The sequence below is a fragment of the Diadema antillarum genome, unplaced genomic scaffold, assembly GCF_040938485.1.
Source record: "Diadema antillarum isolate AM-2024a unplaced genomic scaffold, OU_Dant_1.0 seq00002244_RagTag, whole genome shotgun sequence".
In the NCBI taxonomy this organism is placed as follows: domain Eukaryota; kingdom Metazoa; phylum Echinodermata; class Echinoidea; order Diadematoida; family Diadematidae; genus Diadema; species Diadema antillarum.
The window spans coordinates 40863-57993 of record NW_027272873.1 but is presented as its reverse complement, the minus strand read 5'-3'; the positions used below and the strand labels follow the sequence as shown (position 1 = coordinate 57993).

Here is a 17131-nt window from a genome sequence, read left to right as displayed (position 1 = left end):
CGGGACTACAATATTTTCTCCCTTTTTTTGGAGGGGGGGGGGGCTGGGGGATTGTATTGGATGGGGTCTGATAGTTCGGACCGCAATTTATAGTGTCCAACAATATCACATGTTTGTATTTTTGTGGCCCAACAATGAAATCTGGTGGCCAGAAAAATGAAGGAAAAGGAAAGAAGAGAAACAGATAAGAAAATAAAAGGGAGGGAGGGAGGGATCGAGGGAGAGGGAGCAAGAAGTGTAAAACAATATACACATTCTCATTTTTTTTTTTTTGTAAACCAAAACATAAATCATTTCATAAAAAACGGTGGCCCGCCTTTTTTTTCTGGTGCCAGCACAGGCTACCGGACCACCGTTAATTGATGTCGTGGCTTAACTAAAGTAGATAAATGCATAAAAAATGAAAGTGTTCGAGTCATTAACGCAGTGTATGTATAGAAATGATCTCATGCAACTTCATGACATCATATTTCGCTCGTCACCATATGATGACTCGCATATATCACATACCGCGTCAGGAATAGGCCTATAATCAAACGGCTCTTTTTCGATAAAATAATATTCCTTATAAATATATCGAAAACACATTATAGCTCACTTAAAAATGCAAAGTATCAAAAGGTATTCAAAAATTACAAATTTGCAAAAAAAAAAACAAAAAAAAAACACGTGTTTTATGAGAATCTCAGAGGGACTTATTTAAAAGAAGATTATATTGGGGAATAGAAATTTGATAAAGACATTGTTTATTCATGCGGTGGCTTGTGTATCAATCACAGACCCATATAGCACACTTGACCACAGAGAAAACCTTGTTCCTGATCTGAGGTTTCATCGTGACTGATACCTAAATTGCCTAGAATGTGAATCTAAGATTTCATCAGTGGTGTTTTTAATGCCATCATAACAATGATAATACGAAACATATATGTAGAGTCATTAGCTATAAATTCCTCACGTTCTCGGAGGGGGCCGAACTTTTAATAGCGAAGCTGAACTTTGATAGGCCGAGATGCTGGTATGCACCCAGTCGACAATCACGCACACACCACTCGTATCACGCTGAGACGGGTAGTACCGAAACGTGTGAAAATTTGTATGTGTTTACATAAGAACAGTCCATGGGTCATGGCGAACCGCTAAAGGTGCCGCGGCGCTGGATCAAAAAATCGCAATTGCAAACAGATGAAGCCACCACAAATTCACGGAGCTCGGAGGTGAAAGTTAACGAAGTCTGCATAACGTGAACTTGGTAAGCACTCTACATTCAGCCGTATCGGTTCTGGCAAGTATTTCAGAATTTTCTGGCATAGGTTGAAAGCTGTTCGCTGTATGAAATCGAAGAAACCATCATCGCAAAGTAACCAGTGTATTAATTGAATGGTAGCACATGAACTTGAACCTGAAGCGTCTGTGCAAGTCTGTGAATGTCGGTTGAAGCAGCTGCATTATCACTGACTGTCACTGCATGCCATCATCACTCCACTCCTGTCGCCAGGTATACCAGGCCGGGCCTCGGGTCTATTCCAGTAAACCTGTGCTGGTTATCTGACTCGAGCTCGGTGGTGTCTACTCTAGCTACCGAGTACCGTGTCCGTAGTCGTATTAAACACTGTGACTACCGGGCGTAACATTATCAGACTCGGCAGAGCCACAGAGGGTAATCTACCATTACCAGGTACAGGTGGTACCAGCCGGCTTGTTAGCATTAATATAAGAATAGTAGGGGATATTAACAGAACGATTTTGCTTCTTTTGAATGGCAATGCTGAATGGCATTGCTTATCATAAAGTACTGAGTATCAACCGCTCCGGGGCGCTTGTAACTAGTAACACGGGCGCGGGATGGGGTCGCTGGTGCGATTAGGAACCCCTAACCCTATCCCTTACCAATGCTTACAGCTATCACCGTAATCGCGCAGCTAGCGTAGATAGTTTATGTGTATATGTACTAGATTGTAAACATACAAGTCCGCTGTTCTAACATTTTGCAAGTGTAAGTCCTAAAACTATAAGAGGGATGTACTTTGGATGGGAGAAGAAGGGCAAGGTTTCTTATGAGAGCTAGAGGCTCTCCTATTTAATACATTGTAAGTCTGCTCTTGGGTTAATCCCCCATGTAAATGGCAAGATGTTTTCTGTGTGTGAATCAACGTGAATGGCACTGATGGAGAATTGTGAATGGCACTGAGTGATGGAGAATTGTGAATTTGTTTGTACGATATGTTGAAACGGGGAAACATACAATATGGCAGACGGTGGAGCTACAAGTCATACCGGGTACAAAAGTTGTAGGAGCCTACAGCAGTAAGCGGTATGCAGTGACTGAGGTGAAAGTAAAAACAATATGCTTGGTATGCTTCTATTATGTAAAATGAATGATCTCCTGTGCAAATGAATCCATCTATTGAGTGTATGACATCCCACTCCCAGCGTAACTTTCAAGCATCAAGGATACACTGTACAGTGTAAGAAGGTATTCAGGTTTAGCTTTTGAAGGTATGAATTTCGATATGTAACATCCCACTAATGCAGTACACAACGCTGCACACTGGCACTGGTCCAACGGTCTCGGACCAGTCAAAAATCACTGTTGGACCAGTGACTTTTTTCAGGAATGGACCAGTAAATGGCAGACAGACAGACGGGTCAGACCAGTACTCAGTAGAAACAATGGGTTAGTGTGTAGCCCTCTTGTTTGTACATTTGTACATTGTAATCAAAATTTAGAGCATTCTGCTCATATGTAAGAGACAGCATGGGCCAGCAAGATGACATCATTTTCTGAGGAAAGTATTTGTACATTCCTTGTTTTTACATACATGTAAAATTTTTCCTTCCAGATCACTCAGCTGACAAATGCCAGTTTAGTCCAAAAAGTTAATTAATAAAAAAATTGAATAAGGTTCGTTATCTGACTCTCCCCCCCCCCCCCCAAAAAAAATAAAAAAAATAAAAAAATAACAAATAAAAAAATGTGGGTACTAACTAACTTTTGGAATTACAAACTTTATTTCACTTTTGTATCAACAAACCTTTGGAATACCAAATCGTTTTGTGCCTCCGCCATGGAGTGTCGCCAGAAGCATTATGTTTTCGGGTCGTCCATCTGTACTTCCATCCTTCCATCCATACACTGATCAATTCTGTGGACTGCATTGTGTACTTAAAAACTGTTTGAGGTATCCAAATAAAACTTGGCATACATGTACATGTATTAATGTACAAGTGGACGAACTTGTACCCATCAACCTTTGCACGCACATACTCAAGGTCAAAGGTCAAGGTCCAATTATAAATTCAAATTGCACTATTTTCCCAAATCTCTGCATAGCCTGTCTCTGCAAGGTACATGACAGGTGATGATTCTCTACGGAAAGTTTTGAGCCATGGGGTAGAAATTGTTCTGAAATTCTGAAACTTAAGCTAATACCATGTATTACCAGATAAAGATTCTACAATTAGGTTTTGGGCCATTGGATCAAAGGTCAAAGGTCAGGTAGAAATGCTAAAGTGTCACTTTTTTCTCCATATTCTCAGGAATGGCTTAAAAGACCATCTTCGTGAAATTTAGTGCCTCATGAATTTACTGCCTGACAAGGGGTCAAGTGTTTAAGTTCAAGGGTCAAAGGTCAGGTTCAAAGGCTGATTAAAAAAAAATATTTGATGCTGAAATTATGCTATTTTCTCCATACCTTGGAGATTACTCAATATGGTACACTTATAATAAATAAATTACATACATGTACACATGTACTGCATTACTGCACAATGATTCTGTAGGGAACGATATGGGCCTTTTGGATCAATGATCAAGTGAAGATATGAAAATGTCACTATTTTTTCCCATATCTTTGAAATTAACTCAAAGTATTGTAACAATTGGATATCACCAGTTAATATTTGAAGAGAGTTGTTGGCCAGGGGGTCAAGGGTCAAAGGTCAAGTAAAAGTGCTCAAATTCTCTAATACTTGTACTTGCTCTCTGAAACAATTTTGAGGAATGTAAACACTTGTCACACTTGTGGCCATGCCAAACTTTCAAACATCATTTCAATTTTTTTGCCAATCAGGTGAAACTGTGGTCTCACATAAATGTCAAGATGTACAGTGTGTACATGAACTATAGACCTACATGGTGTACATTGTATTGGGAGAACAATGCGATGTGGTGGAGGCATAATTTCTAGTATTTTTACTCGTCAGCCACAAAGTGTCGCTAGAGGCATTTTACAAAGCATGTTTTGGGGTTGTCCTCCATCCGTCTGTCTTTCCGTCCATATAACGTGTGTCTTTCCTTTCATCCTCCTGCCCATAATGGATTTTGTGGATGACATAACTTAACAATTTTAGGAATCCATCAAATTTGACATATGATGGGCTAGCTACTGTAATATTGCATGAGCAATATTTGCTAGCCTGGGGTACCAAATGAAAATTCAACATTTTGTTGTATTATATATTTTTCAGCGCTGTACCCTGGGTTACCCAAAAATGTGCATTAATAATATTTAGTATTATCATTCACAAGTACAGTGCGTACAGTACAGGAACTATCACGGAAGCGAGTGATAATGACAACGGGGGAGTTCTTGGATTATCTAATGTTAATGATTGTGTAATAAACATAGTTCTGTAAAATCATATTAAAAATGATATTTTTGAATAGTTGGTGAAATTTGTGTTATCATTGTGATTAGATTGAAACACAAGTTGACATGGAAGTAAATCGGCATTGGGATCATTACTGCCGTGCCAATTTATGCCGCTGCTGATGATGAGAAAATAGTCGCCATGACAACATTTCACAACTCAGAACTGTATGATAATGGACACGAGATGACGCTACACAATGCCATACCCCAGGTTATGACGGTACCTTGGAGTATGGCATGCCAAATCAAATTATGTTATTAACAGTATGAGTGGATAAAGCTGTACCCATCTGGGTGCACCCTCTCAACTTCAAAGGTTAGATAGATCAAGGCCAAATTCTAAAATGTTACTTTTTTCCGTAGGTCTGTAAACTGAGGAATGTTTGCATGCATTTTAATTTTGCGAATTTCGGGAGCACCAACATTTGCGAAATTAGAATGCACGCGAAAGTTCTTGTCTACACAATATGCACTTATTATGCAGTTGCAATTCGCGAAAATTTCATGCCGCGAGAAAGGTCATCGGCTCCAGTTTGCGAAATTTTCATGCTGTGAATATATATCATGTTTTACAGTATCTCTGCAATGCCTGAAGATACAGTGTATTTTACATTGTATGTTCATGAAACTTTGTGTATTATGTACACTTGTACATGTATTACCAGATAAGATTCTCTCTGGAAAGTTTTGGGTCATGGGGTCAAAAGGTCACGAAGTGAAAATGCTAAAATTTCACTCTTTTTCCATATCCATAAGTAATGATTATCTCCAAAATGGCTCAAGGTATTGTCATGAAACTAATTAGTACTTTTATACATTGGCCTGACAATAATTCTCTTAGAAAGTTTGGGGTTATTGGGTCAAAGGTCAAGAGTTTAAGGTCAGGTTAAAATGCCATTTACAAATGCTGAAATTACACTTTCGTTGCTGACATGGTCTTTGAAATGACTTTGCAGTGTTATTGTGGCGTATTCATGCATTACTACAAAAGTATTCGGTAGGGAAGAATTGGGCTGTGTGGTCAAAGGTTAAGTGAAAAGTCTGCTAAATTTGTACCATTTCTTCCATACTTTAAAATGGCTTGCAAAATATTTTATAAGTGAAAATTGAAGTGATTATTAAATACTAAATGTGATTATATAGAAAGAGTTGTGTGCCATGGGGTCAAAGGTCAAATAAAAGTTGGTTCATGGAATGTACAACTAAATCAACACATGTTTGGTTTGTGCTGTCAAACTTTCAAATTGGTGTAATTTCGGTTTTCAGCCATTCCTGTGAAACTGTTTGAATCTCACATAGTAAAGATGTATGGGGCAAGTCCAAAATAAGGTCCCCTCAGAAGACAAAATTTTGTATCTGCTCTGTATTGTGTTTAATATCATTTTAAAGCTTAATGAGCTGAACTTTCAAATTCTATGAAGGAAAAATTGTATTTGATCACAATGCAAATTTATGCAGATTTCAAGGGCTTCATTGCATAATACATATGTACATTGTATGTGAAATATGTTACGTACATGTATGTACTGTACCTATGTAATCCTCAGCGAAGGAGTCGAGTTACTGTAGTATTGTACATGTATGCATATATCCTTTGTGCAGAGTGGGTTCAAAGGCTTACCCTCAAGGTCAGGGTTCAAAGTTCAGTGAACTGAATTTAATCATATAATCCCTGGCCATGTGTCTGGCAGATTATAGAATGACATACAACTGTACAATATACAGTGTATACATTTAGTAGGTGTACAAAACATGAGAAAGTGGAGACTAGGTCATCTCTATGCTGCAGTCACATTTCAGGAGAGTGACCATTAGCCATGTGTCTTATCATCATGCGTTTTTAACTTTGTAAAAACTACAATGTATGTCTGTCTCTGTCGTTGGCACACATCTGTTCTGATTGTTCATCATGTACTCATGTATTTCTCTGCCATACCCTAATCTGTCTGTTGTATGTACCGGTATGTCTCTTTCTCGTACATTATCCTCGTCTTTCTTTCAGCTCCCTCTTTCCTCATTTTCCCAAGCTGTCTCCTGTTTTTGTGTTAATATCTCTCTCCCTTCCTCTCTGCCTATTGCCAAATCCACAATCATCTCGTGATGCGACGTACAGTAAGTTGAGGAATTCCGCATCACAGATGATCCCGTGCTCTCTCTTGTTGTCGAGTCAGGTGTTCCGAAGCAAACATGCTTTGATTTCAGCGCTGGAAAAAGGCGATGCAAGTCTTGAAGCTTGAGAGGATGAGTCACTTTGAAAGGGAAGGGGGTGTTGGATGGGTGGGGGTGGAGGGAGGGGGTTCAGGGGATGCATTTTACCCTTTGTGTACATAGGGAATAAGAGCTATAGATTCATGCACTCACCTTTTTAATAAAGTATGTATGGCTGGTTTTCTTTCTCTCTCATCACATTTCTTTCTATCTCTCTATCTCTTCTCTCTTTTTTCCCTCTCGCTATCTCTCTGCTCTCTGTTTTCCCTCTCTCTATCTCTCTGTCTGTCTGTCTTTGTCTCTGTTTACAGTCTGTCGAACTGTCTCCCTGCCTCCTGCTCTCACGTTTGATTTAGAACTACTGTAAAAGTGGAAATTTTCGCGGTGTTGATATATTTATATATAAAATAAAAACACGCTAATATTTTAGTTTGCCATATAACCGTGCGTGATGTCTTGATTCCGCGGAATTGAAAATACGTGAAACTCTTCTTACCAGGCCAAGCGCGAAAAATAAGTTGCGCGAAAATATCCACTTTTACAGTACTTAAGTGAATGCTTGTTTCAAGCTAGTCATCACACTGTGGCTGTTTTCATACGGTCGAGAAACATGTAATTGCAATGCTGATTTACAATCACGTTTACCATTACGATTAGTCAATCGTCCGTACGCATGAACGGGGAAGGCTTTGTGGATTTTGCAGTTTTATAAAATTTCAGAGCCAGTAGGGGAGGTGTGGCTTCTTTTTGAGTTCTCATTGGATCAGTCACTCTTGCACTGTAGGGAGCATGTGCTTTCACTGCAGTGTGAACATATGAGGAGCACAGTTTTCCTGTGGAAGTGGTCAAAAGGTCACCTTAAGCTTAGCCACCCCCCCCCCCCCCAAAAAAAAAAAAAAACAAACCCGAATTGGAGGTCAATCCCTACACATGAATGTTTTGTTCTATACATGACGGTCGTATAATTCTGGAAAATTGTGATTGGAAAACTTCTCCGGATTGTCACTTGACTCACGGCTGGATTTACGATTCCAAGCGCTCTACTCAACGATTCCAGTTTGCATGTACAGCCAAAATGTGTCATTTGAATCATGATTCTAGTAATGCATCATTAAAATTGTAAGTCAAATTCTGCACTCTCAGTACGTGTGAAAACAGCCTTTGTCACCCCTACTGGGTATCACTGTACATAGTCAAGAATGAAGCTGCTGGCAATATCTTTTGAATGAATCATGGCTTTTGATGATACACATGGCATCCCAAACGGTGCAATATACAATGTATCTGATTTGAAGATACAGTGTATGATCAGTCTTGAGTGAGGCATGCGGATGAGTAAAGAATGAGTAATGACATTTTGAGAACAGAGAATGCTGGTTACTCAAAAGGAATACCTTTTTTTCCTTCACACTATGGATAAAGAAGAGTCAGGCTAGTACAGTGTAATATGTGCACATCTACACTATATTGAAGAAGTAATAGGTATGGTTTATTGATTCGTATGAAGTGTTTATGTCTTAATCACTTATTGTTAATAAGGGGGGGGGGGGGAGAGATATGCCAATATCTTGCCCCCTTTGTAGCTATGTATTTTTCTTTGATTCAATGGCTTGTATGTAATAAAATATCTATTCTAACATCTACAACTTGACACATTTTGTTGAAATACAATACTATAAATTTTACACTGCTTTTTTTTTTCATAATTTGTCACCAAATGATTCAGGAAAATTTTGTGAACCTACATTGTGTGAGTGCCAGGGGCAAGTCCAAATACATTCCGTCAGAAATTCAGTTTCTTCACCAAAAGGCATTAGGGCTTGTGGTGTGCAGTTAACACTTCCTTTATGCTCCTGTCTTTCAAAGATTAGGAGAGGCACATGGGAAATCAGTATTAGAATGAATGGATAGGTAGAAGAACAATAGACTATATTAATTCTAAGAGATAAATGATGACGTGAATATATTAGGGAATTGACACCTCTGTGAGTAATGAATGAAAAGAGAAAAGAGAGAGACTGAGATGTTGACAAAAGTCAGTAATTGTAGTGCAAGGATCAAAGGCTCGTGGAGGCTGAAGTGGAGCAAAGCGAGAGTGGAGTGAAATGGAAGAAAAGGGGGGAAAATGAATGAGATGGAGGTGGTGGTGGAGGTGGTAGTGGGGAGAGGTACGGAGGAGGGGGGGGGGGGGAGAGAATCTGTAATTCAGATTCACAGATCTGGAGTGGGGGAGGGTATCAATGACGGTTGTGTCATTCCCTGAATGACTCATCAGAGATGGAGGGTGGGGTGTAGGGGAGGAGAGTGACGAGTGATCTTTAATTCACAAGATTCATCTTGCGGAACACGCACGCTCCCCCTTTGTCCCCGAGATGGGGGAAAAGGTGGAAGCAGGGTATAAACTAGCTGGGCTCATGTAGGATACATTTGTCTTACGATCTCTGCAGCTAATAGTAATGTGTTTCACCAAGAGTTGCCCTGACACACCATCAGCAAATCAATACTCCGCATCAAGCCACTCCTGCTGCTAAAAGCAACATCTTTACTTTATTGTTATTATTATTTTTTCAATGTGTGTGTGCATGTTTTTTTTATCTTCAGTAGCGTGACGGGGGTTTAAACTTCACTAAACCTTAGCCGGGAACTGCCTAGCATCAAATCGGGTGGCTGAAGGAGAAATGAGGACACCCTGCAGAGAGGACGAAAGGAGTGCTCAGTGATCACATTTTAATCCAGGCAGTTGTCGGATACTCCAGCAGCTACGGACAATGGCAAAAGGTAGCAAAATCCCAGGTAAGCTTGGTACATACATGGGAAGGAAACTTGTGATTATTGATTTCCACTTTTTTTTATAACGTGTTTATAAGCATTTATGACTCAGGGAGATCTCAAGCATTATATTCCTGCTTTCATGTACTGTTGTACATTGTGGAGCACTCTGTGTCAACAGTGGCACAGTGATGTCTTGCAAAAAGCAAACCAACATAAACTTCATAGAATGTTTTTCCACACCAGCTCCATTCGGTTGTTTGCAGAAAGCATTTTGACTCTAATTTATGGTATGCTAGTACTACATACATGTACAGTGTACATAATGAACAATGTATTCTCCCCTCTTCTTGGCCTAATAAATGTGATCAGCACATCAGATGAACAGGCAATGATGATGGTGGTGATGATAATGATAGTATTTCATTATGACAATATACACTGTATTTATTATTATTATTATTGTTATTGTTATTATAGAGCGTTATCAGTATTATTATCACCATTGCTATCATTTACAATCATAACGATAATATTAATGATCATAAGAAGTTCATTTGCTGTTTTTATCATTTTTACAAACATTTTTGTTGATGTTCACATTGATACTGATAACCATTACTTTAAATATTTTCAAGCACCGTTTACTGATCTCTTACTGTACAATTGTTCATGTACATATGTACAATTTACATGTGTAGTCAAACCCTCAAGAGCTTCTTTTTTTCTTGTTGTATGCTCAAGTCATGAGGGGAATTATATAAACACTTGAAACTCAATCATTGATTTAAACAAATGTCATGTGGACATGACTTTTTGTCGTGTTCATATCATATTGTTGAAGAAACTGATTGTTGGTTATCACCATCACTTTTAGCTTTAAGTTCATGCAAGATTAGTGTGCAGGGTTCGAAATTGGCGATGGTCCGCTGGCCATTGGCCACCCAAAATCACAACGGACTAGCTAAAAACATAAAATTCTGAAGTTACTAGTCCGTCTGGCTAGCCAAAAAATCGCTTCAGTATCAAAATTGATTCTAAGTAGTCCGCCTGGCTAGTTAAAAAAAAAGTGAAGTGCGACCCCTGGTGTGAATTTTCCAAGTTAAGGAATTCTGCTTTAAACATCACTCGCTTTATACAGGGCCAATTAAATACTCCTTGTATGCTGCACATTGTAAATAGATTGTAACCCTAATGATGTTTGTCGCTGGATAAAAGACTAGACAGCAATTTGTGATGTCACAGTAGGGCAACAATATCAAGAACATTTTGAGAATATTCAACAATTCATTTTTCCAGCATAATGAAAGAACGCTTTATTATATTATGATTATTATTATTGTTGTTGTTGTTGTTATTATTATTATTATCATTATTATTATTATTATTATTTCATTATTATTATTATTATCATTATTATTATTATTATTATTATTATTATTATTATTATTACTATTATTATTATTATTATCATTATTATTATTATCATTATTATTATTATCATTATTATTATTATTATTATTATTATTATTATTATTATTATCATTATTATTATTATTATCATTATCATTATTATTACAATCATTACCTCCGCCAAGGAGGTTATGTTTTTGGCGGCGTTGGTTTGTTTGTTTGTTAGCCTGTTTGCCAAAGAGCTCAAAAAGTTGAGAACAGATTTGGATGAAACTTACAGGAAAAGTTTATAATGGCACACGAAACAGATGATTTAATTTTGGTACACTGTAGTGATCTGGGAATGTTTATGAATTTTTGAAGGATTTTTATATCTTTTGCCAAATAGAGCCAATGAACTTGGGAGTTCAAGCTGTGCATTTTTGGAGTTTGCACATGCACACTAAGGCGCGTGCTCTGCTCAAGGCGCCGCGCAGCAGGAAACTGATGAGGTACAGTAATCACAAGACCAGCTTTTTGGGGGGCGATTTTCAGAATGCGTGTATGGATGGAAATGAGCTGCTTGGCCGAGGTCTGTGCTCTCGGAGTGCTTTTCCAGTTATTTTTCAAAATGAGACATCAAATGTAGAAGAACAATATAGTGAAGCACACTTGCAGTACTGAATAATTACAGTAGCTGTAGGGAGCAGCATTCTCATGTCTGTGGCATAATTAACCCGTTGAGGACGAGTCCCGTGTATACTCAGGCAGGTGTCTATGCAAAATGCCTGTCATAGCAAAATCAGTTCAGCCTCACCGGTTAAGATACGAATGTATTTGGTTTCAAATGTACAAGTTTCTCATTTGAAATTGGAAATACACTGTATTTTCAAGGTGTGCAAAGCTCTTTTGAGAAATGATACAATGTCTTGACCAACTTTCTGCGATGTCATCTGTCCCTGAAATAGAAACGTACGACTGGGACATCTACCTTAAGGAGACAAGTGCTACCTGCGCCCCTCAAAGCTTCTTCAAACAGGTACCTAATGTCCACCCACAAAATGCAAAGCAGTTAGCATTTATATACTCATTCATTATTAATGCCTCTACCCCAGATGTTGTCATGTTTCTCATTTATCTTTAGGGACTCCCTCAGCATTGGTTTACAGTCAAAAGTAGGGAACAAAATTTGCAAATGAAGTTGAATTCTTGTTTGAATTCTGTGTTGGAGTTCAAATGTCACTTCCCACTTTTCAGCAAGAGCATACTTTAGGATCACCTGCAGAAATGCAATTGAATCTGAAGTCATTTTCAGTGCAGGGATATTTGATAATAAGAATTTTAGATAATGATATGTGCAGCAAATTCAGAAGCTGTCCCTTTGGGTGCTGTTATCATTCAAATTGCTATTTGATATTTACATGTACATTCATTTATTTACTTCTTTATCTATCTATTTTTACTTGGAATTTCTATGCCCAAATTTCTTTGTTTTTTTCCCTGTTTGAAAAAAAGATAAATGCATGGAAACTCAAAGTATGCCAGTACTGTATGTCTTACGGCTGGTACATGAATGGATTGTGCTTTTACCAGTATCCCATTTAATATTGTAATTAGACTGGTAAAGCAAACTTGAAAAGCCTTGGTCATAATCAAAACACAAATTCAGACATTGCAACATATTTAGGGTAAATTCAAGAAGGATTTATCATCTAGTATCTCACTTTTCTATGTGAGGCTATCAGCTTTTTTATAGGAATACCACTGTATTACAGCATGATTCAATAGCAAATAATGGGCTAATTTGTGGCATAGACATTGATTTTGTCTTTTCCTGTCTGTGATCATGAATAGTAAATTGTGATGCATGCTGATAGTTTTGTTTGGTACTCTGCCATTTACCCTTGTTCATTTACTTGAAAAATTAATGTGTGGCAAAAATACCAAAGCACAGCTGGAGAGGTCTTATAAAATGACTTAAGCTATGGGCACATGGGTAACAATAACCTTTCTTTTTTTTGTCTCAGTTGGTTAGGGGCACTTCACTCATTTTCAGAGCAACAATGCATATGTAAAGCTTTACGTAACCTCTTAACCTAAAGAATGACCTTTCTTCTGCTCATGCGCAAAGTGGAACCCGGAACTGGCTTATGTTCTTTGTTCATGCCAAATTGCCTTATGAACCATCACTCATCGGAAGACAAATTTATTAATTTTTGTGACATTGACACAATTACCAACTGCATATTTTTTCAGAGTTCAACCCCGCCCGAAAATGAGTTCAAGCTGTACATGAAGCTGGAGGCCCTTGACCCGCGAAATGTGACCTCCACATGCATCGGGACGATTGTCGGGATGATTGGGCCGCGGCTGCGGTTGCGGCTGGACGGCAGTGACAACAAGAACGACTTCTGGAGGCTGGTGGACTCGGCCGACATCAAGCCCATCGGCTGGTGTGAGAAGCATGGAGGAATGTTACAGCCCCCACTAGGTTGGTGTAAACATTTATTGAAGTAAAGCGTCTGTCGGGGTTTAAAACCAAAATATGTTTTTGTTTTTGTTTTTTGTTTTTACTTTGCGTTGTTTTTTTTTTTAATGTGTTTGGGTTGTCCATCATTCTGTAAATGATTTTTGGACAACTTTAAGAACCGTTGAGATATCCATATAAAGCTGTGCCTACTAACTTTTGGCCCACACACTCAAGGTCAAAGGTCATAGATCAAGGTACATGTAAATGCTGGAATTTCACTATTTCCCCCTATATCTGTGCAATGCCTATTGAAATGTATATATGTGAAACTTAGTTTTTATGTGCTAATAACCAGATTAAGATTGTCGTGGGAAAGTTTTAGGTCAGGAGGTCAGAGGTCAAAGGTCAAGTGAGAAAGCTAAAATTTCACATTTTTCCACCATATCTCAGACATGGCTCTTCATGAAAGGTAGCACATATAAATACAAAAATTGCTTATCACTGGGACTCTTTGGCAATTTTGGGCCATGAGTTTTGTTGTTGTTGCAGTTGTTGTAGAGGTTGACAGCTCAATTCATTCCTTGACTCTTTCGAGAGAACCTTGCACAGACCAATATGTTAATGTGCTTATGTAGATGTAAAGACAGCTTGATTTGTTTCTGCCTAATTAGCAGTCGACAACCAAAATAATTGCGTCACGCGCATCAATAAAAAGAAGTGATCTTAGTTGAGTGAGAATTAACTCCCTTTATGTGACATCAGCTTGCCAAACCTTGGTATGCTCCGATCGTTCCATTCACAGGTTTCAGAATGAATGCATCGTCCTGGCCAATGTTTCTCCTGCGCACCTTGAACAACGCCAGCATTGCACCAGCCAAAGCCTTTAAAAAGGTGAGTAATCAGTATCTGTGAGGTCACAAAGGATGTCATAAGTCAAGCCAATGCAGGAAATACTAATGGTCTTGATGCCACCAGTAGTGCCCTGAGCAGTCCATTTTTTTGTTTTTTTTTCTCCAGGTTGCCATTCCTAGCCCCTTGTATTTGCTGACCCCAGGACCTGCACAGGCATCATTACCTTTTGAAGAGAGGGTCAGGCTTTGCAGGAAATGATTTGACACTCTCAAAGAATTCAAAAAAACAACAACAACCCCAAAGTTATTCACATCATGATTGTGGACATAGAGAAATTTTGCTGATGTTTGGACTACTGTACTACCTGGTAGTATTTCACATATGTGTACAGATATTTTTCGAATAAGAGAATCTGGCACAAATTGTGGAGTTGTTCATTTTGCAGTTGACATGCAACAAACTGCCAAACCCTTCCTCACTACATGCAGAAAGTTTTTCTTTCCTCTCTTCAAGTCCAGTTTTGTCCTTGACTCTTTATGATACAAAGAGAAAAGAAAGGAAGCCGTCCATTTCTAGCTTTCTTTCATTTGACAAAATGGTTGAAATAATCACTTCACAGTATGTATGTCAACAATGTTTTGAATTGTGCTATAAATCTCACTAGAGAACAGTATGTAGTTGTGCAACATCATGTGCTGCTGCATCTATTTATAACTCAAGCTGTCAGTATTAAATAGTGCAAAGACAGCATGAATGTATTTAACAATCATTGATTCCCTTATTTTAGCCTTGTTGCATTTAAACATATATCTGCACCCCCTCCAAATAAGATAAATAATATAAAATGAAATGAAATAAAGTGATTCTGGTCAATACACAATAACATAATACAGGAACTACTGCATTTGACTGTTTTTTTTTTAATATCAACACCTTTTCATATGCGTTATAGGATTAGGTGTTGTTGCATGTTGAATATATTTGCATATACATGTAGTTGAATTTATAACCTACTTTAGACTTTTAAAATATTTATGGGAAAATACTTGTTGCGAATACAACAGCTTTATAACCTCTCATGCTCTTTCTGTGCCTGTATTCCTTTTCACATACTGCTCCCAGGAACCACCAGACCCCAAGGGCAACGAGTTCAAGCCGGGCATGAAGCTGGAGGCAGTGGACCGCAAGAACCCGCATCTCATCTGCCCGGCGACGGTGGGCCAGGTCAAGGACAACATGATCTTCGTCCAGTTCGATGGCTGGCGCGGCGCCTTCGACTACTGGTGTGAGTTCAACTCCCGCGACATCTTCCCCGTCGGTTGGTGCAAGGCCACAGGCCACTATCTTCAGCCGCCTGGCAAGACGGGTAATTTTTGCTTACATTTTGCTTGACTAACTACAGAGGGAGTAGAGAGTGAGCAGTTACAGTGCTGGTTGGAAGAAATATATCCTGTGACTGGGGTAATAATTATATGATGTTGACTGGCCTCGAGGGAGATACCAGAAAATATTCTTTCAGTGCGGGCAATATTTATCTGGTATCTCCCTCAAGGCCAGTCAATATCGTAATTATTACCTATCCCCTAGGTAAATTAAGAAATATGTGAATACGGCTATACACTATGATATAGATCAAGCCACATTTGACTACCTGTAGATCATCAACATGTCGAATGATTGAAAAATTGTTCATCAATGTATATCATTCAACTCCAACTTCAAAGATACATATGTAGTTGTAACAGGCAAACTTCAAACATCTGAACGCTTTTACACTTTATTTTTACTTCTGTTTAAATTTGGAGAGTTGTAAAACTGATGGTCACTGTGCAATTATTGAGCACAAATGGACTAGTCATTGTTTGACGCGTAGTGCTGCTGTAAAGTGGTCGATCTTGTATGAGTTGATTTATCAGCGTTCTTCTGCGGTGCGTGTAACTGACACCCAGCGACGTCCTGGAATGTTTTCTTTTCGTGGTCGATCGGAACGTTTACGTTTAAAGCAGGGAGGTGGGGAGAGAGATTCCACTCTTTCTCTTCCCACCTCCTTGTGTAAAGTGAATGGCGAAAACCGGAAGATTGCACTGTTTGCACACATTGTTTTGTGTACGGTACGGTGTGTGTAACCGACACGCAGCGACGTGGCGAAACGAATATTGACTGCTGACCTTTGACCCTGCAAAATAACAACTGCTGACCTTTAACCCTGCAAAATAACAACTGCAATTACCTCGCAAAACTACCTCGTATAGGTAATAATAGTCTGTAGAGTGCATGGAAATCCTTAGATAGCAAGTCTGAAATGCACTATATAAAAACCATCTGTTATTATTATTTGTTATTATCTAATAAACTTTCAATTCCTCATAGAATGGTATGCTTTGTATCATTTCATAAGTGTTTTCTTGGTAAAAAGTTAAAAGCCCAATCCTCATCTCCACCAATACTATACCATCCCTTTAAGTTTCACTCTGGAGGGAGTAGAGGGTGAGCACTGCCAGTGCTGGCTTGAAATAATGTATCCAGTGACTGGGGTAATAATAGTCCATAAAGTGCATTTAAATTCTTTAAATAGCAAGTCTGAAATGTGCTATATAAAACCCATCAGTTATCATTATAATTATATGTCATTATATGTAAGCATTTATTAATACTCTTTGTTTATATTTTTTCCAAGTCATCACCTTTCTATAACCTGTGTTACTCTGTTTTGTCTGAAATAAACCTTTGTTGTTGTATTCTCACATGAGAGTAACTCATATCAACACACACACACTTATATGCA

General features: G+C 38.5%; 1 protein-coding gene across 1 annotated transcript in view; it reads left to right on the top strand.

Moving 5' to 3' along the window:
* Positions 1-1117: 1117 nt before the first annotated feature.
* The window catches only part of LOC139714350 (polycomb protein SCMH1-like), a 35899-nt gene continuing 19885 nt past the window's right edge, over positions 1118-17131 (top strand). Inside the window, exons 1-6 of the mRNA XM_071626059.1 lie at positions 1118-1252; positions 9465-9656; positions 11993-12063; positions 13281-13515; positions 14297-14385; positions 15469-15712. Coding sequence (XP_071482160.1) covers positions 9632-9656; positions 11993-12063; positions 13281-13515; positions 14297-14385; positions 15469-15712 — 664 coding nt within the window. The 5' untranslated portion in view covers positions 1118-1252; positions 9465-9631. The remainder of the gene's footprint in view (positions 1253-9464; positions 9657-11992; positions 12064-13280; positions 13516-14296; positions 14386-15468; positions 15713-17131) is intronic.